The sequence below is a fragment of the Heptranchias perlo genome, chromosome 28, assembly GCF_035084215.1.
Source record: "Heptranchias perlo isolate sHepPer1 chromosome 28, sHepPer1.hap1, whole genome shotgun sequence".
Classification (NCBI taxonomy): Eukaryota; Metazoa; Chordata; class Chondrichthyes; order Hexanchiformes; family Hexanchidae; genus Heptranchias; species Heptranchias perlo.
Genome location: NC_090352.1, coordinates 31331142 through 31357698, shown reverse-complemented (window position 1 = coordinate 31357698; position 26557 = coordinate 31331142). Strand labels below are relative to the sequence as shown.

Genomic DNA, 26557 nt, shown 5'->3' with positions numbered 1-26557 from the left:
ACAGTGAAGTCCAGACTAAAAAAACATGTGGCACCTAACCACAAAACCATTTCACTTTTTCAGAAAAGCTCTGCGATCTTAATAAGCGAGGCTGACAAAGAGGGTGTGAGAAACCACAGCCCTTCTCGGCCTTAAACTATTGGTCATTATCTATTTTACGCTTTGCATATTTTAAGAGGTTTTACAACACGCACCTTAAAATCAATGCGTTATTTATGTACTTCTGTTGCGGAATTTTTGTCCCTTTCTCTCGAACTTAATTCAGTAAATCCACTGACGAAGTCAAACTTCACGTAGAACCGCCAATCTGTTCACCGTCACCCACAAAGAAGCAAGCGTAATTCTCAAAAATAAAACATAGCGATGCACATTGCAGAGGAGCTCCAGTACGGAATGAAGGATGACTCGGGTCGAGAGCAGGAATTACCTCCTGCAAGGATCACTCACCTTCCACGCATCCCAAAATCAAACAAACGCAGAACAAGAAACGGACTTCACGAAAAATGCAGTAACTGGGCACTGATTACTAAGAGACCAATAATGGCTAGTGTTGTCCAGCTAAAGTTAGTCTGACTCATCGGTCACATGGTTCTAGATTATTAAAAACCATATTCTATCCCAAGTTGGCAACAAAATGATACATTTTGAATCATGTACTGAAAAGGCAGGTTTTTTTAAAAAAAAGGTGTGACAAATTAAACCATTTAAATATCCACTACCGTAGCTATTTTGTGTATCAGCATTATGCACAATGAGAGATAGGTTGCTTTTCTCATTGATGTTATTCCCCACAGAGGGAGTTCCTCACAAGGGCACTCTTCTGGTTCTCAGCCTTCTGCTGCTTTGTGAGCAGCCACTAGGAGGCGTCAGGGTGCTCTCTGCAGATGTTCATTCTCATCAGGCTGTGGGGTGGAAGTGGCAAATGGAGATGGGATGGAAATAAGACACCCCCCTTCCCCCCCCCCCCCTTCAGCAGAGATGAAAATCTCCCCCATTAAGAACCATTCAGCATAACATAGAATCATAGTTTACACCAGTTTACACCACTACGCTAGTCCCAATTGCCTGCACTTGGCCCATATCCCTCTATACCCATCTTACCCATGTAACTGTCCAAATGCTTTTTAAAAGACAAAATTGTACCCGCCTCTACTACTGCCTCTGGCAGCTCGTTCCAGACACTCACCACCCTTTGAGTGAAAAAATTGCTCCTCTGGACCCTTTTGTATCTCTCCCCTCTCACCTTAAATCTATGCCCCCCTCGTTATAGACTCCCCTACCTTTGGGAAAAGATATTGACTATCTATCTTATCTATGCCCCTCATTATTTTATAGACTTCTATAAGATCACCCCTAAACCTCCTACTCTCCAGGGAAAAAAGTCCCAGTCTATCCAACCTCTCCCTATAAGTCAAACCATCAAGTCCCGGTAGCATCCTAGTAAATCTTTTCTGCACTCTTTCTAGTTTAATAACAGCTCAACCAAAATCCAAAGTACCCCGTACCAGCGGGCCCAGAAAGCCAAGTACGATTCTGCATTTACCTGTGTTCGACAAAGGCTTCAATTAGCTCCTGCCTGAGACAGGACAGCCTGTGTCTGTGTTCCTTTGGAAAGCCCAACTTGCTACATTCCTCCGGGAGCTCTTCACCTTCCACAGCGAGGAAGTTCAAGTCTGGTGGGAAAGTGCGCAGCAAGTCCAAGATGTAATGGCGGCTGTCGTTCCCGATAATCCCTTTGCACTCGACGGAGGAGCACAGCTCCACTTCTTCGTCCTTGTCGTTCAGTACATTGTGCTTCTGGATCTTGAGAGGCCTCGCCGTCTTCTCCAACAACTCCAGGTATTTGGGGTGAGACACAACGGTTTTACCAAAGTCTATGGACCCGTATATAACGCTCTGTTCCTGCTCCCGTTCCAGAATACCAGGAATGATCGACTGCGCGGTCGCTCTGTAACCTCTGTAGTCCACGACCACAGTCCCCAACGTATAAAGTCCTTCGACGTCGACGGTGTTATAGGCCCGGACTCCATTCAGATCATTGGTGGGAGCCACGTAGGCTGCATTGTCTCCACCGAAGTCCTTGTAGTGGTCACGGACATCAAAGCCCAAGCTGAAGAAGATGTTGTTCCAAATGAACATCTGCATTTTGGTTTCTTCGCCTGGATTGATGGCCATGACATTCCCGTCAATTACTGCCATTGCACCCCTTGTGGCAGCTGCCGCAAAGTCACTGTGCACCTTTTGAAAGAAAAGGCAAACAGTAGATTTAAGCATTTGCTCATCACCAAGTCCCATTCACCCATCACCTACATTTGCTCCCAATCCAGCAACGCCTCGACTTTAAAATGCTCGTCCTGGTGTTCAAATCCCTCCACGGCCTCGCCCCTCCCTATCTTTGTAACCTCCTCCAGTCCTACAACCCTCCGAGATACCTGTGCTCCTCCGATTCTGGCCTCTTGCGCATCCCCGATTTTCATTGCTCACCATTGGCGGCCGTGCCTTCAGCTGCCTAGGCCATAAGCTCTGGAAATCCCTCCCTAAACCTCTCCATCTTCCTTTAAGTCGCTTCTCAAAACCTACCTTTTTGACCAAGCTTTTGGTTACCTGTTATAATATAACATGTGGTTCGGTGTCAAATTTTATTTGATTACGCTCCTGTGAAATGCCTTGGGACTTTTTACTACATTAAAAGGTGCCATGTAAACGCAAGTTGTCCCTACAGTTGACATACACATTAGAGAGATCAGATGGCACGGTGATTAGTATACACTCCTTTCACCACTGGAGGCCGATGAGAAAAGTCTCCTTTCTCCCAAATGTGAGGGCAGGTATATGGAGTTAGATCACAGATCGGCCACGATCTTATCAAATGGCGCAGCGGGCTCGAGGGGCTGAATGGCCTACTCCTGTTCCCACGTCCCAACAAAAACATTTGGGCGATATTAATGCAGTGCCTAGGCATGAATGTACAGCACAAAATTGTCCATACGTCTGGTACTAGTTAGCAATAAATGGGTAGTCCCGTTGAAATACAGGGTACAAGAATGGGACAGAGAAATGTTACACTGGTGCAATAGGAGGTGGTCTTCTGGTTCTCAACCCTCTGCTGCTTTATAAATGGTCACTAGGAGGCATCAGGAGTGCCTGGGTACTGCAAGAGAGAGAGAACTCTCCCCAGCGATTTTCATTCCTATCTTGTTGGGGAGGCATCTCATTTCCAAAGGTTGGAGAAAATTCAAGTTTGGACCCTCATCCTACCTCACTACAAAACTACACATTGATACATTTCATGCACTGCAACATGGAGCCACAGGCTGTTATTTTTACGTGCAAATTACATTTCCATTACTTGGAACGACATGCACATGGAAAAAAAAACTACTCAGCTGATTTAGTATTTAAAATAAAATCATAATCAAAATAACCTGGCATTTATTAGAAGAGCAAAGGAAAGCTTTGAATGCACAAAGATGCAAAGAATCATTAAATTTTAATTTTGAACAAGAAACTCTCAGTTTTACCTTGAAAATAGCTCGTTCACGGAGCAGCCTCTCGGGAAGGTTCTTGCGTGGTAACTCTCTGGTAGTTTGCAATTCTTCATTCCAGTCTCTTGTCTGGAGACACACAGAACAGATCGTAAGGAAGCTTATAAAAAGGAGAGTATTCCCTTATAGTTTTTACTGGAAATTAAACTATGAGATCCTAAAATTAGGTGCTTTGGGTCAATAATGTAAAAGCAAGTCATGCTCCTATCAGTTATGCATTCATGGACCCCCCCCCCCCCAGAAGTTTACAAGTGAACTATATAAAGGGTATTAGGGGGCTAGCAGTGATCCCCAATAGATTTCAGGCTTGGTTTGAAGAGAAGAAAGTGTGCATTTATATAGCACCTTATCACATCCCCAGGACATCCTTTACATATCAATGGATTACTTTTTTTTTTAAAAAGGGTAGCGTTGTTACCTAGGCAACTGTGGGCAACCCATTAGCACACAAAGTACCGCACTCAGCAAATAAGCTATTTTTGGTGGTGATGGTCGAGGGGGGGCTATTGGCCAGGACACCAGGAGAATCCCCTGTTCCTCTTCAATTAGTGCCATAGGATCTTTTGCATCCACCCGAGCAGGGAGAAAGGGCCTCAGTTTAACATCTTATCCACAAGACAATGTAGCAGTAGAGCATTGTGGTGCCAGCCGAGATTATGTGCTCATGTCCACCGTGGGGCTTGAACCCAGAACCTTCTGACTCCGTAGCGAGAGAGCTACCCACCGAGCCAAGCTGACAAATGGCTCTTCTTTTGCTCTATGGCAGATGGCAAGTGTCGTCTTGCCCCCACCCCCTGAATACAGCGGCACTGAGATCAACGATAGCTACCCCTACAGCTGCCCTTGGCTGAAAACACAAACTCAGCAAAGGACAGAGATTGAACCCAAGGACCTTGCTGGACTGTGTGGCTCAGTAATACCTCCAGTCTTCCTTTATATTTTATATATACATACACATACATATATATTAAAAGCAAGAGCAGTCCGACTCCCTTACGAGGAACCTGTGACAACGTATTGCTGTCAGATGCTAAAAATGTGCATATTTACTTAGTGCCAAACTGGAAGACACAAACACTATTAAAAATTAACCTATAACTGGATGTTTATTTGCACAGTCGTAGCCTGATTATTGAAAACCTCAGGAGACACTCATAGCTGTTGAATTGCTGCTCTTCCAAAGCAGCTGCGTGCAGTCTTCACTTTTATGGTGAAATAAAAGCAAGGAACTGCACCACAATGAATATTTGATAATGAAATGAACACCCATCACGAATTACATTCAAAGGCAAGAAGACATAAGTGAGTTATTAAACAGGGAGGTGTTCAGTGCAGGGCCAAAGTTCACTCAGCTGCTGATCTAAGCATAATGTGGGGAGGCCCTGAACAAAGGCCAGACATCTTTCCATTGAGGGGCAGGGGGCAGATAGAGATCTAAAATCAGAGTGAGCTGTCCCTAGACTGGTGTGATACATTGCAACACTCGCAGCAATTTGGGCATAGGTTGTCTCTCCACAGGTGATATTTAGCACAGGGTGGCTGGGATGTATGGCTGTACAAAAATAACGTGAGGGGGAAGAGAGGGAGGCCGTAATAGGAGGCATACTGAGGCCGCCACACTTTGGGTTGCTATAGTGCATTTATCAGGAAAACAGTTTGCAATACCTGGCCCGGTATGTGCTCTTCGTACCCCAAACGTGAAGTGTATGCATCTTCCGCGCGGACACAGTCCATGGCGTGCTCCACTGTGGGCGCAGTCCAACTGTACACCTGGAAAGGAGTCGCTATCCTCTCAAACGGGTGCCGCTGAACCCTACAAATCAATTGGAGCACAAGTCAGTACCCCAGGGTTTAAATGTTTTACTGCCCAACCGTTACCCGCCACCCCCCCCCCTCAACCAAGTGTCATTTCAGTGCCCCACTAACCAGGATCATCTCAAGGTAACATGGCATTGCACGCACTTCTAGATTACCGAGGTGCAGCCAATTCCCGATGCACAGATATGATGCAAACACTACTGCCCAGTGTAAATTTTTATGCAGTTCCCGTTCCACAAATAGGAACTACCTCGTCTGTGGATCTAGTTGGGTGCTGGAAACCACTGCCAGACTTAAAACAGCAAAATGTGGCAGAAGTCATTTTGGCACCGCTCTCCGGAGAGCTGAACTGTACAATGTAAAAAGCACGTGAAGTGTTGCATTCTGCCAGCACAAAGATCTGGGCCCTGTAATACAGCCAGGAATTAAGAAAATTCATCACAACTAAGGCTAGTGGACTCAACGGTCAGACAGTCACACGACTTAAACGCATGGTCACAAAAGTGCCGAAGATTATTAAACAACTACCATCCTAGTGTGATTTATTCAACAAATTAAGCTTTCATTTAAGGTGCATCAAGTTAAAAGACTAAATCAAGCAGAGCTTCCATGCATTGCAGAGTTCAATGTATAACTCTCACCTCTATATTTGGAATGTATGGAAATAAATGGATGATTGTGCAACATATAGATTCAGTATAGATTTTTTAACCACCATTTTAAATTCAACTGCTTACTAATTATACAAAGAAATATCAGCACAAAAGGATGCCATAAAGCCCATCCTGCCTGTGCCAGCGATAGCTCCCCAAAGCTATCAACTCTAGTCCCATTCCCCAGTACAGTTTAACATCTATTTTTCCAATGTTTAGCTGATGTCCCTTTAAGTGTCATTATTGGCTCATCGTCAATAGCCACATGTGGTAAAGCATTCCACATCCTACCAGCCAACGAATCTGAGTAGCGCCATTTCCATGGTTCCAATGATCTATCTATAATTGAATGCACAAAACTGCACACTGTACTCTAACTGTGGCCTCATCAACATCTTGTGCCTATTCATCATCACCTCTTTGTTGGAGCAGCTCTGGGGACAGAGTAGAACACGTTTTCTTGGCAAAGCAATTTTTCTTGCCCCCTCAATTAGTTATTGGGAAATTAGAGCACGCTGCTCGGAGAGTTGTAGGACTGTTCCAGGAAAGTACACAACTGTAAAACAGACAGACAATTCACATGTGTGCAACTCTCACCTCTTCTTTTGCAAGGCGGCAAAATTCTTCTTGAAAGTAGGGCTGATCTGGCTCAGCAATTCCACCAGGGAATGGCTAAGGAAGCTGGGGTTTGTTGGCTTGGGGTTGAAGTTGTAGGCTGTAGATCTGTTCCAAGTAGACAATCAATGTTATACAATAGGCTAAAAAAAATTGCATTTAAAAGATATGCATATTGCAGGAGCATTGTACATTTAACTCGAACACACACACACACACACACACACTACAACTTGGACCCAGAGATATCAGTCCTAAGTCTCCTTCAGAAGGCTCTGTGCACCAGTCTGCTTGTGTTAATTGATCATTTACAGCATACCCTTGGCCCACCTCACACAGTGCCCATTCCCACCACAGTAGCATGCAGCAAGCAATGTGATGCAGGTTACACAGATGGAAATTAATTAAAATGTAATCCTCCTGTAATCAAAATGTACAATGGCTTCAAAAATATAAATGTCAGTGTAAACTCCTGAAGATGCAAATTGTTAAACAAAAATGTAGCTGAAGTAATAGTGTCAGATCGGAGTCACAAACCTCCTCAATAGATGTAAGGAATCTTACAACACCAGGTTATAGTCGGACTATAACCTGGTGTTGTAAGATTCCTTACATTTGTCCACCCCAGTCCATCACCGGCATCTCCACATCATGGCTCCTCAATAGAGGTAGTGGTGGAGAGTAGACAGAGATGATGGCCAGTGAACCACTCTCTTGCATACACATTTGTTACATGCTTAAATACACCGCTTCCACTGCAGTGCCACAGGGTGGAAGGAAACGAGTCGAAGCCTCCACTCCACTGATTTATTGATCATATATGAGGGGAGGTGCTGAATGAAGGGCAGACGGAGAGAGAGAGAAGAAAAACGATAGAGGGTCATCTCCACTGGGCCATTCAGGCACACTTTCTGGCAGTGCGCGTACAGACTGGTGACCTATCCCACTCAGCTGGAGGCGGGCGTCAGAAATATGTCGGGGGGGGCAAAAGCACCTAACTCAGTGTCTGCCACAGTGGCACAGTCAAGTTTATTAATGATATGGAATCACCGACAAGAACCCTCGTTCCACCATTTTTTTTGGGGGGGGGGGGGGGGGGGGGGAAGGAAGGGGAGCATGTGGTACATCAAATGGGTAGCTTTAAGTGTTCACTTGGGCCAAACTATAACAGTGCAGGATTCAGGTACACTACAGAAGCCTCCCCTGATTCCGAGTGATTGGACTCACTACATTTGCAGTTGGCAAAGTCTTCAATGCTGCAAACCAGCCCAGCTCCATTCCCTAGAACTTGTCAATCAGTAAACCTACTTGGCTTTCACAGCCTGATAAGTCAACAACTGCAAACTTTGCACCCATTAAGCAGCTGCAGTTGTTCCCCCAAGTCAGTGCTCAAGAGGGTAGTAGGAAATAAGCACATGTTCATATGATCCACTGGCCTGCAAGTTCCAGCAAAGAGCGTCTTGCAATCAAGGTGATCAGTTTACATCACATATTTCCCACAGGCCTGGTTGCGAATTTCATTCATATAATTGCGGGGATGTCCCGAGCAGCCAATCGGATGCATTTCCTTCTTCCCTCAACAAGCAAAGAAGAAGAAAAAAAAAATCTACAATAAAAGGACAAGCCACCCATGGAAACACACACAAAAAAACTTACTGATTCATGTAGAAACCTCGAGTTGAAGCAGTGATGCTAACATGTCGATCCTCTGTGGTGACTACATACAGGTACATCAGGTCACCGTGCATCTTGCGGTTACCTGGCGGTGGATTCCAACCACTCATAGTTAACACTTTCAGGCACTGGAGAGGCTGTGGAAAGGGAGGGAAAAAAAATTAAAACCACAAAACTGATACAAAGCTGTGTAATTTAAAAGCTCTAACATTGCACCTTATGACTAGCCTTTACAAGAAGATTACAGTTATGCACACACTTACTGTGTAAGATATAACTGGAATATGTTACAGCAAGTGATTCAGCATATCACAATATCCCAAGAATTTACCACATGTCACATGAACTGCTACAGAATACAGCAATTTTGCATAAAAAGTCCCATAACACCAAAACAGTCCTAAACAAAAAGTCACAAATGATATCCCCTATGACTATGACTGTGGTGCATTAACCTTCTCTGCAGCCTTTGACACAGTCGACCATACCATCCTCCTACAGCACCTCGTCTACATCGTCCACTTGGCGGAAGTGCCCATAGTTGGCTCCACTCTTACCCATCAGATTACAGCAAGAGCATCTCGAGCAATGGCTTCTCTTCCCACCCCAGCAGTTACTTCTGGACTCAACCTAGGCCCCCTCCTCTTCCTCTGACAGCCAATCTTGGATAAGCCACAATTTCCTCCAGTTAACCATCAAGAAGATTGAAGCCACTGTCATGGATCCTACCCCAATCTCCAGCCACTGCCTCGTTGAACCAGACTCTCGCAGCCTTGGCGACCTATTTGGCCCCGAGTTCAGCTTTTGACCCCATATTCTCTCCAGTACAAAGACCATCTACTTCAACCTCCGTAACATTCACTACCTCCGCCCCCAGTTCAGCCAGTTTTCTGCTGAAACTCTCATCCATGCCTTTGTCACCTCCTGTCTTGACTATTCCAATGCTCTCCTGGCTAGCCTCCCATCCTGCACACCCTTCATAAACTTCAGCTGATCCAAAACTCTGCTGCCCATATCCTAACCCACACCAAGTCCTGCACACCAATCACCTCTGTCCTCATTAACCTACATTGGCTCCCAGTCCCCCAATGCCTCAAATTTAAAATTCTCATGTTTAAATCCCTTGTTCTTCCCTATCTCTGTAACCTCTTCCAGCTCTACAATCCCCCCTCACCCCCAAGCTCTCAGTTCCCCCCTACTTTAGTCTCCTGAGCATGCCTACCATTGGCAGCTGTGCCTTGAGCCCCCTAGGCCACACACTCTAATTCCGTCCCTAAACCCCTTCCTCTCTCATCCCATTTCTTTCACAGAGCTTTTCATCACCCCTCCTCGTACCTCCTCCTTTGGCGCAACGCCTACTATGCCTCTGTGAAGCGCCTTGGGGCCTTTTTCCGACATTTAAAAAGGTCCCATTCAAATGCAGGTTGTTGAAAATGTTGGTTCCGAAGCCATAACAAAAGCACTTCCCGCACATTGATGTAGAACGAAACACACTGGCCTGAAATTTTCCCTCCTGCTCCCAATACACTGGCTGCTCCAGAGCTTCCAGCGAGGTCGGTGCTGAGCGAGCTGATCTCAGCTGGGACAGAGTTGAGGATTCTGTAATTGGCCTGGGCAACCCTGCATTCGACGTGGAAAACGTGGCCACGGTTCCCACTCCTGATTGCTGTCTACGTGTGTGTGCGCAGTAGGCAAGCACGGGATAAGATTCCACTGTAATGCCACCCACCACTGTTGAACACCTTGCCAGCACATTTTCCAGTATAACTAAAAAAAACAAACTGAAGTTTCAAAACTCTCCCGGCACCAATACATTTTGCTAAATTCTTTACCTGCAGCTCTGTGGCTACTTCAATTTGGAGAGAATTCTCTTGGCTCCTTCCAACACTTCTGAGCCACTCATCTCCCAGTTTGAGCACTTTAGAGGCCACCGCAGATACATATCCCTTACAAAAAAAACCTCGCACATGCTGTAACACCATGCCTGGTTTCCCTCCCCCCCTCCACCTCGCAGCACTGTATTCAGTACTTCAATTAACCTGGCGGTATAGAGAAATTAAAGCTATTGTTTTTTTTTAATTCAACATTTGAATATGCTGATTCATTTGAAATACATAGGAGTTACAACATGGAACCAGGCCATTTGTCCGAACCTGTTCTTGTCGGCATTTACCCTTCACGTGATCAAATAGTCCTAATCACATTTACCCTCCCCATTCCCTTATCCCTTACAACGGCTTTTCCTTCATCCACCTACCCAATCTAATCTTGAATGTTGACTGCCTCAACCACTAACCCTGGAAGTGAATGCCACGACTCTCTTGTGTAGAGAAGTTTCTCTTGGTCTCGGTTCTAAATCCCTTACATTTAATCTTGCACCTATGACCCCTCAACTACTGGAAACAGATTTCTTCTACTTACCCTGTCCCATCCATTCATAACTTTAAAACGCTGTCAAAGCTGTTTAACTCATTTGTCGCCAAGTATTAAAGCGGAAAATTTCCCATTTCCTAAATATGACAAGTAACGAGCACACTACAGCACGAGTGAGAGTTTACTGTACCAGCTAATACCACAGCGCAACCTGCAGTGGTGAACAGAATGGCTCACCCTCACATTAATGACCAATCACTAAACACAACTTCAAGACAAACAAATACCTTTGCATCCTTGGTCTGTGGCTGGAGGAAGAGCAAAGGACGCTCCTTGCTGCCAGGGAGAATATGTTCAGGGGGCGTGCAGTCAATTTGCTCCAACTCAGAACCTTTTTTCTTGCGTTTTCCAGTCTCTGAACATAAATATTTCAGGATTACAATAAAATCGGTGAATTCCATTAGAAAGCACAAAATCCACTATATCCCGTGCTGCCTTTGCCTACAGTGACCTGACTTTAGTAGATTAAAACTGATGCATTAGCTAATAATGGATCAGAATCATTTTATATTATTATAGGAAAATCAGTTAAAAGCATTCCCAGAACAGGAATTTTAATCCACAATTTATTTGCAGCATGACTTCTGTCCCCCCACATCCTTTTGAAACTAAGCTCCTGTCACAGCAGTCTAACTCCATCAAACATCTGTACTCTGCTTTAACAGCTGTAATCAAATCATGGTCAACAGTTCAGACTGCAGGGGAAATAAAAAGTGGTAACTTCGTGTTCCACTATCGCAAAATACAAAACTGGGTCAAATTCTGGAGTTCCATTAGCTTTAACAAATCCCACTTTATCACAAGAGTTCTAAATAATTATGCCAATTTTCTCCTTTCCCAAAGGTGTTGCTTGACTACAGCTCTACAAGCATCACCCTCGAGTACCTCACCCAAGTGGCTATTATTCTGCGAGTGGCAACAGGCTATTCAACAGTGTGCAGCATCACAGCTGAATCTAATCCTATAACCTGATATCCAAATATACACAATTCCAGTAGGGCGGAGTGCGGCAGGAAAGAGTCATTGGATAGCGATCAGGAGCAGGAACCTTGATCGCATTCCCCTCTCTAACTTAGGGGTGCTGAGGCCAACTTCAGCACTCCCTAGAGCCACCCCTGCTGACAGCTAACTCAGCACAGACAAAGGATCTTTCCTGCTTTGTGTGGATCAACTACTTGCTGGATATACTCACTAATCCATCCGGGAGGCCTTAAAAAAAAAAGTGAAGAGCAGAGACACCTGAAAAAGGTAAAAATCTAATACTGCAAAGTAGTTCAGTTTCTAAAAACACATTACGTTCAACTTCATTAAAATGGAAGAGATAGGAGGGCACAGATTATGCATTACAAGTAGCGTCCATAGTCTGAACAATGAGAGGACGACTTTATAATTAAATTATAAACACATTCAGCTCATTTTCTCCCCTCAGAATTACAAGGTGAAAATATTCAGTGCCCAGAAAAAGCTGGATTTCTCCATTATCTCGCAACAGCCTTTAGGGACGCACTAGTTTCCTTCACTATCCTGGGTGTACACGTTACTGTCCAGTTTTCTTCCTACCTCCCAAATCTCCCTCAGTGAACATGCTCAGGAACGACAAGGAATTGCAGTCTACGCCATTGTAGGAATCAGATGGGTCCAAGCTCTTCAGAAGGTCTCGGATGTGTCGCACGTGTATTCGGGCTTCACGGACAGTGTAAGGCTCTTTTGGGGGAAGAAAACACACAAAACCCAAAGTGATTAATCTGCTCCCAATCAGCTCAATTTCAATACCGCTTAGGAACACGATAATCATGGACGAGGAAAGCCATTCAGCCCATCTTCATTCATCCAACCAAAGAGTTGTTAACACCCCTGCCCCAACTCAACTGTAGCATCCAATTGTTTCTTAAATGATTCCAGGATCGCTCTGTGTGTGAAGAAAAATGTCACTATATTTGTCCTAAAAGGTACCCTTCTGTAATCTGAGCCAGTGTCCCTTTGGTCCACTCTCTCACTTTAATTTGAAGTAATATTCCGGATTAACTTTTTCTATACCCTTAATAATCTTGTACACTTAAGATCAGCTCTCGACCTCCTCCTTTCCAAGCTGAAATGTCCAAGTTTCTCCTGTCTTTTCTCATAGCTCATAACTCATACCCCTCACACAAGGGATTAGCCTTGTGGCTCCTCTCTACAATGCCTCCAGCACTTGAATGTGTCTCTTGGCGACTAGAACTGGATGCGGTATTCAAGGTGCAGCCTGACTGCAGCACGATAAACTCTGAAGCACCCTAATGACAATGTTTATGATGCCCATTACCCACTAGGACACCAGAGTTGGATCTTGCAGATAGGGCTTCAAACTCATTTCCTGACATCCGGAATTTTAATCAGTTCTCAGTTTGAATTATGGGATGTCTTAATCCAGGAGTGATCAAGCTTTTTGTCTGAGGTCCGCAGAGATCACATATTAAGTTCAAATTAACATTCCCCTCAATGCTCTGATATCTCCAGCTGCTGATACTAATGGACCTTGGGGTTGTTTGCAAGATTTCGCAACCCCTCAGATAATGAAGCAGTCCATGCCCGCGTGCAGCAAGACCTGGACAACATCCAGGCTTGGGCTGATAAGTGGCAAGTTACATTCGCGCCAGACAAGTGCCAGGCAATGGCCATCTCCAACAAGAGAATCTAACCACCTTCCCTTGACATTACCATCACTGAATCCCCTATCAACATCCTGGGGGTCACCACTGACCGGAAACTTAACTGGACCAGCCATATAAATACTGTGGCTACAAGAGCAGGTCAGAGGCTGGGTATTCTATAGCGAGTGACTCACCTCCTGACTCCCCAAAGCCTTTCCACCATCTACAAGGCACAAGTCAGGAGTGTGATGGAATACTCTCCACTTGCCTGGATGAGTGCAGCTCCAACAACACTCAAGAAGCTTGACACCATCCAGAACAAAGCAGCCCGCTTGATTGGCACCCCATCCACCACCCTAAACATTCTCTCCCTCTACCACCGGCACACCGTGGCTGCAGTGTGTACCGTCCACAGGATGCACTGCAGCAACTCGCCAAGGCTTCTTTGACAGCACCTCCCAAACCCGCGACCTCTACCACCTAGAAGGACAAGGGCAGCAGACACATGGGAACAACACTACCTGCATGCTCCCCTCCAAGTCACACACCATCCCGACTTGGAAATATATCGAATCTTACAACACCAGGTTATAGTCCAACAGTTTTATTTGAAAATCACAAGCTTTTGGAGGCTTTCTCCTTCGTCAGGTGAGTCACCTGACGAAGGAGAAAGCCTCCGAAAGCTTGTGATTTTCAAATAAAACTGTTGGACTATAACCTGGTGTCGTAAGATTCCTTACATTTGTCCACCCCAGTCCATCACCGGCATCTCCACATCATGGAAATATATCGCCGTTCCTTCATCGTCGCTGGGTCAAAATCCTGGAACTCCCTCCCTAACAGCACTGTGAGAGAACCTTCACCACACGGACTGCAGCGGTTCAAGAAGGCGGCTCACCACCACCTTCTCGAGGGCAATTAGGGATGGGCAATAAATGCTGGCCTTGCCAGCGACGCCCACATCCCATGAACGAACAAGAGAAAAAAAAATTATCCACCAGTGCGGCAACAGGACTAAGGAACAGACCTTTCCAAACCTCCAGGCCCACTTTTGTTACAATATTCGAAGGCTCTGAGATCTGACTGGCTAAAGAGAAAGTGACCTCAAAAATTGATTCTGCAATGTGATTCACAATTATACATTTCTACAATCTTACACACAAAACTTCAACATAGGTGAAGGACCAAGGTTGAAAATATTAAGAGAGATAAACCAGGAAGTAATGATTAAGGTGACACTAAGTTTGGATTTTAAAAACCTGAAGATTATAGGAGGAAGAGAAACAAGGAAGGCAGGAGCTCCACAGCTGGAGACTCTGGAGAAGAATGAGTTGGAGTGGGAGATGGTATGACAATACCTTCTACTACTTTCAGATTGGAGCCTTCCTGCAGGCCTTCAATGGATTTGAGTTCAGAGAAGTTGTCCAGAACATTTCCGTCCAGCTGCAGAGAGAAGCAGGTGCGATGGCAGGTGTCCTCTCTGTCCATAAGGACCTGATGGATCTCCTGAACCATCTCCTGGGGAGAAACCTAGAACCAAAAGGAACAAATTAGGAAAAATATAATTAATAAGCAGCAATGTCAGCCCAAGGATTGAGATTAGGTGCTGATCATCCTCAAGTTTTGACAACAGATCAGCCATTCTGTGATCAATTTTTTTTTTTTTTTTTACAGCTGCTGTGTTCAAAGTTCATATAAAGCTAACCTCCAAAACCCCTCTATTCCTACAAGTGTGCACAGGTAGAAGTTAAAAATAGCCCTTCCTTTTGGACTATGAATAAATTACCATTTCTCCCCCGCCCCCCCCACAACTTTCAAAACGCTGTCGCCTAAGTTTTCCAATTGGTGTTATCTCATTTATTTTAAAACGCTGGCATTAAAATAAGGCCAATTGCAAAACCTAGGCCTGTGAATTGTGTAGTCACCATGCTGACCATGACTCATTGACCCTTCAGTTCTTGTGACGAGTAACATCAACCCAAGATTAAAAAAGTCAATGTATTGCTGAAGCTGTCCTCCTCTGCTAAAAACAAGCTTCAGGTCACTTGCTACTTAAATTCTCCTTCCCACGCTGGCATTGGCCTCCTATACTCTGTTCCAATGAAGCTCAACACAAGCTCTAGGATCATCCACCTCACCTTTGCACTAGTACAGTAAATGAGGGCGTGCTGCACTGTCTGCCCTCTCAGGTGGACGTAAAAGATCCCACTGACACCATTTGAAGAGCGAGGAGTTCACCCCAGTGTCCTGGCCAATATTTATCCCTCAACCAACACCTAAAACAGATTATCTGGTCATTTATCTCATTGCTGTTTGTGGGACCTTGCTGCGCACAAAATTGGCTACCGCGTTTCCTACATTACAACAGTGACTACACTTCAAAAGTACTTCATTGGCTTTAAAGCGCTTTGTGACATCCTGAGGTCGTGAAAGGCGCTGTATAAATGCAAGTGTTTCTTTTCTTTCTATGAGGCACTTGGAAGCCCTTTAACCTCAATATTGACCAGCAACGTCAGACCTTAACCACAGCTCCCATTTTCTCTTGGAAAGCTGGCGCTGGTAATCTACGAGGGGTGCACCAGTGCTTCTGGGAAGGGGAGAGGTTGTGGGCTGGTGCTTGGGATGAGAAACCCCCATCGCTACATAGCCGGCAATTGGTACCCCTGCTGTCTACCTGCCTTTTTCTTCCACCACACCTCCTGGGCCACTGGAGCCTTTTTCGCTTTGCCAGATTTTCAATGCTTCCCTCTCCCCTCTGCTATTCCACTGTAACCATTCACACATTCTCTGGGTCTTGGTTACATCTTTCATTTCGCTAATTTCTCTTCTGGTCGCCTCCCTTTGTCTTGCACCGTCATCACTCGTGTCACTTAATCATCTCCTCTCCTCCACCCAATCACAGACCTCTTTTCTTTCCCTTCCCACCCTCTTTTCCCTGGCTCTGTTCCTCTTTGTAAGCTGTTCAACTGTAACATTTGGTTCTGAACAAAGGTCATCGATCTGAACCGTCAACACTACCTTCTCCACAGGGAAAGGGAAGGGTGGATCCGATCGGGTAGCTCCCTGTCCAGACGGTCAAAGCCATTTGGCAGAACGTCTCGTCGCCAGAACTGACCAACGGGCACCAGGACGTAACTTGGGTGGTGGGTGGGAAGGGTCCGTCCAGTGTGGCCTTTCCTACATGCACGGCCATTCAGCGCCACTGCGAGATGCCCTCGTCACTGCAGCGGGGACGAGGCGGTCGTCCATCTCGTGGTGGCGCCCATCGCACAGAAGGTGTGGAGAGAGATGCATTGGTCTCGGTCCCGATTCATCCCCAACGGTTCGGCAACACAAGACTCTGCTCTACGGGCTGGCCCCTGGGACGCACATCAAGACAGCTATCAACTGCTGCTGGAAGACCACCAACTCGGTGAAGACGACCCTTTGGTCTTCCAGCTGAAGGAGCTGTCCACGACCGAGTGTTGCCAACTGGCACACTCCAAGGTCCAGGAGTACGTGCTGCGGGATGCACTGAAACGAGGTGCGGCCTACGCAAAGGCTCAATGGGAAAAGGCCACCGTGTAAGGCCATCCCACCTTGTAGTGTTCACCGTCTATTATAAGATATGTACTGTGTTTGAATTGTAATATTGGGATCATATTGTGTACGATCTGTATTGTATTGTTTTGAATTGTATTGCTTTGGAATTGTGATATTTACATTGAACTGTGTGTATCCTTAAATTTTATGAAATAAAGTATATTTTGAAATTTAAAAAAACCTTTCACTCTCCACAGAGGCTGCCTGACTTGAAGGTTTTCAGCATTTTCTGTTTTTATTTTAGCTTGCTTGGTAAGAATTTTTTTTTTTAATGACACCTCTGTGAGGGGAGGGCAGGAAAAAAAAAAGACATGGAAGTAAACAGGCCAGGCCACTGTAGCATGACTTTTAGTGCCCAAAGAGGCAAGTACCAGAAGTCTGAGACCACACACACTGTCCCTATCAACCCCCCCGCAGAGGACTTGTTGACCCCATTGGAACAGACTGAAATTGATAAGGATTGAAACCAAGGTGACATTGAGGGCTCTCAGCTGAGCAGCACTGCTGTAATATAAGCCTCTCCTGAAAACCTCCTCAAGTGGAGCCCAGAAGTGCTTCACGGTTACAACCTCGGTAGATATTTCCATCATCACCCGTGCTCCCAGTTCCTCAGGACAGCTTCCAGCTGGGAAACTCTGGGAGCCACGTCCAGTTATTGTTACATCGGAAGCTTAACATCTACACCATTTGAAATTATTCTGCTAGCTAGAATAACATCTGCTGCGCTTTCTTGGCATTTCCAGAGGCAGGAAGGAGCCAGAGAATAGATCACATCAATTTAGTTCGTACGGTCACTGTAGACCCGGCTCTGAAAGAGTTAAAAAAAAATTTAAGACCGCAGAAGCCGAGTTCATTCCTAACATTTGTTGTAGACTTCATCACGAGGGTGGATAGGAATGTTCCCAAGCCCTCACAAAAGTATGCGCACGTTTGCTGAAAGCAGAAACAATCAGTCTCATCCAGCTCGAACCTTGCAAGGTTGTAGATCATCTCCACTGGAAACTCTTCCCTACACGGAAATAAATGCTTAGTAAAAATCCAAAAACCTAGCAAAATTGCCATACAGACCAGGAAAGTGGAGCCTTATCCCAAGCACCTTTGAGAAGCGAGGAGAGGAGACATTGGGAAGGGTTTTGGGGGAGGGAGGTTTCACGATACGACTTGCGTCAACATAATTTTGTGCTTCGTTTGAGATCCTGGTCCTGTTCCAAGTTTGCTGATCTCAGCCACATCTGCAATAGAAATGCTTCAAATGGCCAAAGCAACCCTGGGTTAGAGAGCAGGGTGAGGTGGTGGGAGTTTAAAACTTTAGAAAACCAGCAAGGGTTCCTCCTCAGGCTTGGCTGTGATGCCTTCTGCAGTAAAATAGCCCACCAAGGATCACTCATAAATTGCCATTTGGGTGAAGTACTGAATAATGCCCATGGAACCATAGATCAGCAAGGAATTTGTGCTTTGAGGAAATGCCAGATGAAAATACCACCAAAAAAAAACAAACTGGAAAAGTCTCTGTAACTCTGATTTGATGGCAGTCTCAGACCCTTTAAGGGATTTTAACACTCCAGTTCAAACAAGTTTTTTTTCGGAAGCGGGGTAAAAAGGAATTTTTTTTCAACTCTGTCTTTTTATGCCATTGCATTATTCACCAAGCCTTTGCCAATATCACAAATAGTTTCAGGCATTGTGTCAGCAGCAACTGCAGTGCTGCTCCCTCACACGTTCCCCGGGGAAACCCCAAGCGGAAACTGGGAATACACTGTGCGGAGACGCAAGTTTGGGCCTGTGAATCCCAACTCAAATCGAGTCCCATTGTCTGAACATACCACTCTCTCAAACACCACATTTCAAACTCCGATCCATTCAGGCTCCCCTGACGACGCAGTGGGCAAGTGGGATTAAACTGTGTGGCAAAGAATGAACAAACCTGAATTCACACAGAGTCTTTCACATTCTCAGGATGTCCTGAAGAACATTAAAATTAATTATTTTTGAAGTGCCGACCCTTCCGCCACGGTTTCCAGTTTCAGAAGGGTCAGTAACCAGAGGACGCAGATTTAAGATAATCGGCAAAAGGACCAGGGGAGAGATGAGGAGAAATATTTTTACTGCAGTGAGTTGCTATGATCCAAAACGCACTGCCTGAAAAAGGGTGGTAGAAGCAGATTCAATAATAACAACCTTCAAAAAAGGAACTGGATAAATACTTGAAGGGGAAAAATTTGCAGGGCTCTGGGGAATGGGACTAATTGGATAGCTCTTTCAAAAAGCCGGCACAGGCACGATGGGCCGAATGGCCTCCTTCTGTGCTGTATCATTCTATGATTCTAAGTATAGTCACTTGCTTTGTAGGCAAACATGGCAGCCACTTTGCAGGACCTTTCTGTGTGAAATGCGATGAATGACCAGCTAATCTGTGTTGGTAAGATTGACTGAATGTCATCCAGGACACCAAGAGAATGCTCAACTAAAGTTTGTACCTCAGTTTAATTTGACCTGAAAGGCAGGATCGCCAACAACGTAGAGCCTAGAACTAGTGGGCATAGGATAAGGGGTCGGCCATTTAGGACTGAGATAAGGAGGAATTTCTTCACTTAGAGGGTTGTGAATCTTTGGAATTCTCTACCCCAGAGGGCTGTGGATGCTCAGTCGTTGAGTATATTCAAGACTGAGATCGATAGATAGATTTTTGGACTCTAGGGGAAATCAAGGGATATGGGGATCGGTCAGGAAGGTGGAGTTGAGGTTGAAGATCAGCCATGATCTGATTTAATGGCGGAGCAGTCTCGTGGGGCCATAGGGCCTACACCTGCTCCTATTTCTTATATAATGTAGCACTCCCTCAGTACTGCACTGACATGTCAATCTAGATTATATGTGCTCAAGTGCTGGAGTGAGGCTTGAACTCAACTCAAGAGGAAAGAGTAATACCACTGAGACAAACCAACATATAGGCTGAGGCTGGGCCTTCCAGACCAGGATGGTCACAGGTTCGACCCCTGGTCTGTGCAGAGTTAGCTCTCAGCCAGGGCAGTAGTGGAGGTGTTACAATTGCCTCAGTGTTCAAAAGGATAGAGGGGAGGAGGGCGGGGTTTAAAAAAAAACTATGAAATGACCCATGGCTCACACTCCTGCTTGCTATCCAATAAGGTGTAGTGTGGACGTTAGGAAAGGACAGGACTGGGCATGGTTGTGATGTTCTCCACAGTCAAGCAGCCAGCTGACGCTCACACATGAAGAACTGGCACTTGATTCAAGTGCTGGAGGGCTGCCAGATCGGAGAATTCTACCCCAGCACCTTCAACAGTGCAGAGGAGAGCGAGAGAGTGAATCGAACCTATTTAAATTTTTGCAACCTTGGCACGATTGAACATCCTGAAACAGGCATTTTGTTTACACAAAATGGCGATGACCTTCACTCCGCACTCCCAACTGTTAAGTCACTAACTGTGCAATGTGAAGGTTATCAGTACTTGTAAAGAAAACTGGAGATTCAGATCTCAAACTACACTCGAAAAATATAAAATTGTCCCGATACATACAATATCTCTCTACCCACCCCCCACCCAAATCTGCCTTTTTCAATTTTCTCCTTGCCTCAAGGTGTGGCTCTAAAATGTTACCTATATTACGGTCCGGTACTTCACCCAAATTGCTAATATCATCTATGGGCCTGGACAATATGGTCCCAGGGCTATTCGAATGCAGGGGCCATCACGGCCAAACCAAGCCTGTTGCACAATGTCCGCACCGGTGCTGTTTTCACCATGGGTCACGGAACCCTGGTTGATGTTTTCCCTTCCCTTGACCAAGGCCGAGGCCAATTGTAACACCCGACCTGGCAGAGAGAAAGAGCAGCTAATTCAGCATAGGTCAGGAATCGACTCTGGCATCTCACGATCTATTTGGCTACCAAGCAGTGTCTTTACCTATTGTCTTGAGAGGTGGGGGGGGGCGGGGGTGGGGGGGGGGGTTGGAAAGAGAAAAAGAGATATTTATCGTCTACTATAAATGATTATTGTGGGAGAATTAATAATTCACATCAAAAGATAATATCAAATTTATAGAATGATACAGCATGGAAGGCGGCCGTTCGACCCATAATGTCTTTGCCAGCTCTTTGAAGGAGCTACCAATTAGTCCCACCCCCCCACTCTTTCCCCATAGCCCTTCAAATTTCTTTTCAAGTATTTATCCAATTCCCTTTTGAAAGTTATTATTGAATCTGCTCCCACCACCCTTTCAGGCAGTGCATTCCAGATCATAACTCGCAGTGTAAAAAAAAATTCTCCCCATTACCCCTTGGATTTTTTGCCAATTCTTATATCTGTGTCCTCTGATTACCCACCCTCCTGCCAATGGAAACAGTTTCTCCCTATTTGGTATATCAAAACCCCTCATAATTTTGAGCACCTCTATTAAATCCACTCTTAACCTTCTCTGCTGTAAGGAGAACAACCCCAGCTTCTCCAGACTCTCCACATGACTGAAGTCCCTCATCCCTGGTACCATTCTGATAAATCTCCTCTGCACTCTCTCCAAGGCCTCGACAGCCTTCCTAAAGTGTGGTGCCCAGAATTTAATAACTTTTGTTATTTCTTTTCAAAAAGGGAACGGCCTTCTGAATTAGTATCAAAAGGGAAAACAGGACAAAAAAAACAGACATTACAAGGTGGACAGTTCTTTGATCCTTTATTGCATAAATTTGGAGAATCATTTTACTGCAGTTTTAGAAGCCATCCAAATTGGTCGTTTTTGTTGTTGCAAAAAGTACAAAGACTCAGGGTACAAAAGGGAAAAAAGAAAACAAAAAAACAAAACTTTTATTTACATAGCACCTGATCACAGCTCTCCAAAACAACTCAAAAAAGCATTTCATGTAAAATTATTTGAAAGTGCAGTGCTTATGTGGGAAAATATTGCTGCAATTTTGCACACAAAGATCCCACAAACACCCGTGAGATGAGTGACAAGAACGGCATAATGCGCCATTTAGTTTTTTAAAAAACGTCTAAAAGTCTTCGGGTTGTACACACTTCTAGTCAACTTTTCCATTATAAATTCCTAGGTCCAGAATTATAATGAGTGCATCCACTGGCAGGACGGTGCAATTACACAGTGATAAATTTACACAGGCAGTTTCCATTATAAATGTGAATAATGGAATTTACAGTGGATTGAAAATAAGGAGAGAATGCATGACTTCAAAATGGAGACTGAATTATACCCGTGCTCCTGGTCCAATTATCCCCATCCTCTAACCCCACTTTACTTGAAGACTACACTTGGTCACGAGTTCACAAGCACATCACCAAGGGAGGTCAACTAGTACAATACATTAAAAGTCTCGACTATAGTATACACTTCCTTTAAATGTTACTCTTACTTCCTGTAACATTACACTTTTAACGTATCCTGACTCACCGTGAACAATGCCATGGGAGGCCCACATATACATACTTTAAAAAAAATTTTGGAACGGGGGAAGAACAGAAGCGCACAAAATAAATAATTTATGGATTACAAGATTAGAAACAAAAAGTCACACTATCAAACACGAATATCGCATTTAAATAACTCCTTAAAACAGTGAATGCAATCTCTCCGATTTATAGTCAAGATTGATTCAATTTAGTTGGTGCACCAGATGGAATCAGATCATCAACTTAAGGTACAGATAGTTTCCTCTTCTGGCAGAAAACAGGAGATTAACATTGGGTGATGATTACATCTGCCTCACATTAAACCTCAAGCTCCTTGGTTCAGCCCAACTCAGAGACTAAGAGGTGGGAGGTTTGAACGCTGACCTACCAGCTGCAGTAAATAATGGCACGGACTAATTTAAAAAGTTGCAGCCACAGTCAACAGGAGGCTTTTTGAATTAATGTTTATGTCGAAACCAGGTGTTGAAGCACCTTCCCGACATCAGGGAACCGGAGCAGAGGGTTTAAAAATGAGCAGCTGAGTAAATAGACTACCTATCTGGGAGGATCATCCTCATTCTTCAAATATGCACCCTCCACAACACATAAGGCAAACGCAACACATAAGTCTCCCTGCCACCAACGATCAAGTCCAGTATCATATAAAATCTAGGATCTGGGTCATTGCAGCTAAAATGAATCTAACTTATCCCTCATCTTTAACCCAGGCCTACCAGGATGGATTTAAGCGGGGACTGTGGTGTTTTATGAATGCATTTGAAAGAGTGACGACTACTCTAATGACTAATCCTTCTTCATTCCACATCTGCGACACACCATGGGCTGTATTGAAGTAGTATAAATTTAACAATGGGAGCCCATACAACACTTAAATCTAGACAGTAATGTTTAGTAAATATCTGAAGGTTTCTCCATATGACAGCCTTGCATATGCCATCAATGGGAAACCGATTGAGAAATGCCTCGGAACCAACCGTAAAATGGATGGAACGATACTCGACCTGCCCCAGGGCTTTTCCCCCTCACCATAGTAGTGTAGGATGTATGCAGCATCTATTTGGCTTTCCAGTGCATAGATCCTTCCACCATAACAAAATTGGTTAGCTGTCAAGACTGCCTAAATCGCTCAGCAAGAGAGACATAAGTAAGGGTTCAGCAAACACTCACATAGCAGAAGTAACATTCCTGTTCTGGCCAATAACGGCACCATTTCTTGACCCAAATGAAACTGGAAACCAGCCTCAGGTTAAAAACTCCAGGTGGGTCCTAAGGTCCACTCTAAGGCCAAATCAAATACAGCTGATCTACAATAAAAAGCTTGGAGCTCATTGTCTCTGAAAACAAAACAAATGCTAATGGTGCAGTTTTCCCCACAAGAAAAACTTGTTCAAAAATCCCTCCTACTTCCCGGCTCACACGCTCCATTTTTCCAGTAGTGGTCTGCTGCGGCACTCCGCCCCACCACCGGTGGGACAGCGGTTAGCCATCCTGCCCCACTACTCAAATTCTCTTCTGAAACCCTTTCTTCATCTCTGCCCATCTTCAAAAGCCTATCTTCGTCGACCTTTTACTACCTCCCTAAAAACTCTTAACTTCTCCTCAGTGTCCACCCCCCTCTCCTTGTGAAGTTCACTGGGACAGTTCACAATGTTAAAAATGTTATACAAGTGTCGTTAAACTCGCACATTTGAAAAGATTCAAATGGTGGGTACATCAACTGGTGAAAGGCCAGCGAGGCCCTTATTGGGCACAATTCCTCAATAGTTTTCAGAAAAATGGAATACAAACGAAGGAGCTGATGCAAAATGTCAACATACGCTTTTCTTGTTTCAGATTCTGACAGACCTGCTATGTATTTCCAGAGTTTTCTGTTTTTATTTTAGATTTCCATCATTTGCAGTTTCTTTTCCCTCCTCTTTGAAGCTCCCATGAAAAGATGGGAAAAGATCTTAAACTTCAAGGAGACAAAACACTGCTAAAAGGCACAGGTTTAACAAGAGCACACGGGCAGCCAAACATACTCCCTCAAAGCCACCTGAACTTGGAGCATAAACTGCTATCACACTAACCTGCAAATCAAACGGTTCTATCCCAGGGGCGTGTATCTTGACAGCGAAACCTGTATCCTGGATGACTATTACTTCTTGTTCATTCCCATCATCTGCACAAGTCTCTCCATCTTCCCTTTCGTTGTGGTTTTCTGCCTCTGTGTGGTTGTGTCCACCATCTCCATTGACTAATGGCATGCCTGATGAATGGGCTGCGAACAAAACATAACGGATGAAGAAAAGACAACTCCCTCCGCATTTCCAGTAACCAACAAGTTATGGAGGCCAAGCAAGCAAATGCATCATTATCACTAGCAAAGAGGCTCTTAGCAACACTAACAGTATGAGTGATAGGACTTGGGTCTCCACTGATGTTTCAAAGCAACAAGCCCCCGCCAATCCTCAGGAGAAAGAACTGCCATACGCCATTCCCTTAACAACTAGTTGCAAAGTAGCAGTAGAAACAACCTTGCTCACTTGGCTAGAGAGCAGCATACAACATTTTGGGTGCTAACCACCTGTTAGAAAGTGATTGGAGAGAGGGGAAAAAAGTCAATTTAAATACAAAAGTGGCCCTTGAAGGCAAAACCTTCAGATAAGCAAATTGATAAATTAACATTAGTACTGTACCAGAACACTAAGAGAGACTGGGTGCCCTGCTGGCAGAGTGAGTAAATGTGCACCTTAGTGTAGTAATAAATCACACGGACTCAGAACTTCCTAGGTTGGAGTGCCAGTCTGGTCTACACAAGCTAATCTCAGCTGGGGCAGTAGCTGAGGCACTGCTATAATTTGTCTGGGCTAGTTAAGTAATAAGGCACCCAGGCCTCCTGCTCTCTTGTTGCGGTGGCCCCTCCTGGGAAGTGCACAGACCAGACATCAGGTGAGGACCAGAAGGGGCTTAGCTTTAATGCCCTCCATGGGCAAATAGCCTGTTCACAGCTCAAGACTCGCTCATCAAAGAATGGCACCTTGGGCAAGGTACCAAAGGTCTGCTGGAACCTAGGGAACTAAACCCCAGCACAAGTCAGCACATACTAAGGGATGATGAAGAAAAGCCTCCTTTGCAATAGTCCAAGGTTGTCTGATTGCCAATTATTTTTGGAGTCAAATTACCCAAAAATTCACAACATGAAAATACTCTATTTAAGGGGACACCGTAGCATTTCTTCACGATCAAATTACAATTTGATGTGAATTTAGAAACAAAAAATAGTTTCATACATCTCTGTAGTGAAGTGGCCGAGGAAGGGAGAGAGAACAGGGAGGGCAGAACTACAAAGGCTGATAAAAATCAGGCCACAAAATGAAAAAAGAATTTCAGATCGCTCTTGAGCGTGAAATTGCATACAAGCTAGTCTTTCACGAATGATTACACCCAGAGTTAAGGATGCAGGTATTACAATGTCAACCATAGAACCCTAGATAACACCCTTTTAATAAATTGGTGTGCTATTTGTTTGAAAAGTTTTAATCTCAGAGCAATATCCCACCTAGCGCACAATAATTCATTTACATAAAATCAAGCTTTTTCTCCCTCCCAAAACAAGCAGAACGGGCAAAATATTCCAGGTTATTGTTCAGTGCTGAGCTTTTTAAAATTTGTTCTTGGGATATAGGTGACCTGGCATTGTGGCATCAATCACCCATCCTTAGTTGCCCTGGCTTGCCAGGCCACTACAAAGGGCATCAAGAGTCAACCACTGGACCAGGACTAGTGATGGCAGGTTTCCTTCTCCAAAAGATTAGTAAACCAGTTGTAAAAACCCAGCAATCCAGCAGTTTTCATGGTCATTTCCCCCCCCACTGGTACCAGCCCATAAATTACTAGATTGATTAAATTTCAGATGAGATGTTAAACCAAGGCTCAAGTGGACATAAAAGATCCCACAGCACTTTTCTGAAGGAGAGCAAGTAGTTCTTCTGGTGCCTTGACCAACATGCCTCCCTCAACCAACACCAGCACAAACTGGCCAACTGGGCTAACTATCTTATTTGCAGTTTGTGGGTCCTTGCTGTGTGCAAATCAGCTGCTGCATTTGCCTACATAACAGTAACTGCATTTAATCCATTGGTTATAAAGTGCTTTGGGATATCCGGAGGGTGTCATGGGATGCC

General features: G+C 44.7%; 1 protein-coding gene across 3 annotated transcripts in view; it reads right to left on the bottom strand.

Moving 5' to 3' along the window:
• Nucleotides 1–26557, bottom strand: part of cluha (clustered mitochondria (cluA/CLU1) homolog a) — a 72762-nt gene that overhangs the window by 31932 nt on the left and 14273 nt on the right. For all 3 annotated transcript variants that reach the window (XM_068008347.1, XM_068008349.1, XM_068008348.1), the window contains exons 2-10: nt 24461–24651; nt 14727–14898; nt 12299–12442; nt 10966–11093; nt 8288–8442; nt 6614–6739; nt 5211–5358; nt 3522–3614; nt 1544–2238 (exon numbers count right to left, since the gene is read on the bottom strand). In XM_068008347.1, the coding sequence (XP_067864448.1) occupies nt 1544–2238; nt 3522–3614; nt 5211–5358; nt 6614–6739; nt 8288–8442; nt 10966–11093; nt 12299–12442; nt 14727–14898; nt 24461–24651 (1852 nt within the window). The remainder of the gene's footprint in view (nt 1–1543; nt 2239–3521; nt 3615–5210; nt 5359–6613; nt 6740–8287; nt 8443–10965; nt 11094–12298; nt 12443–14726; nt 14899–24460; nt 24652–26557) is intronic.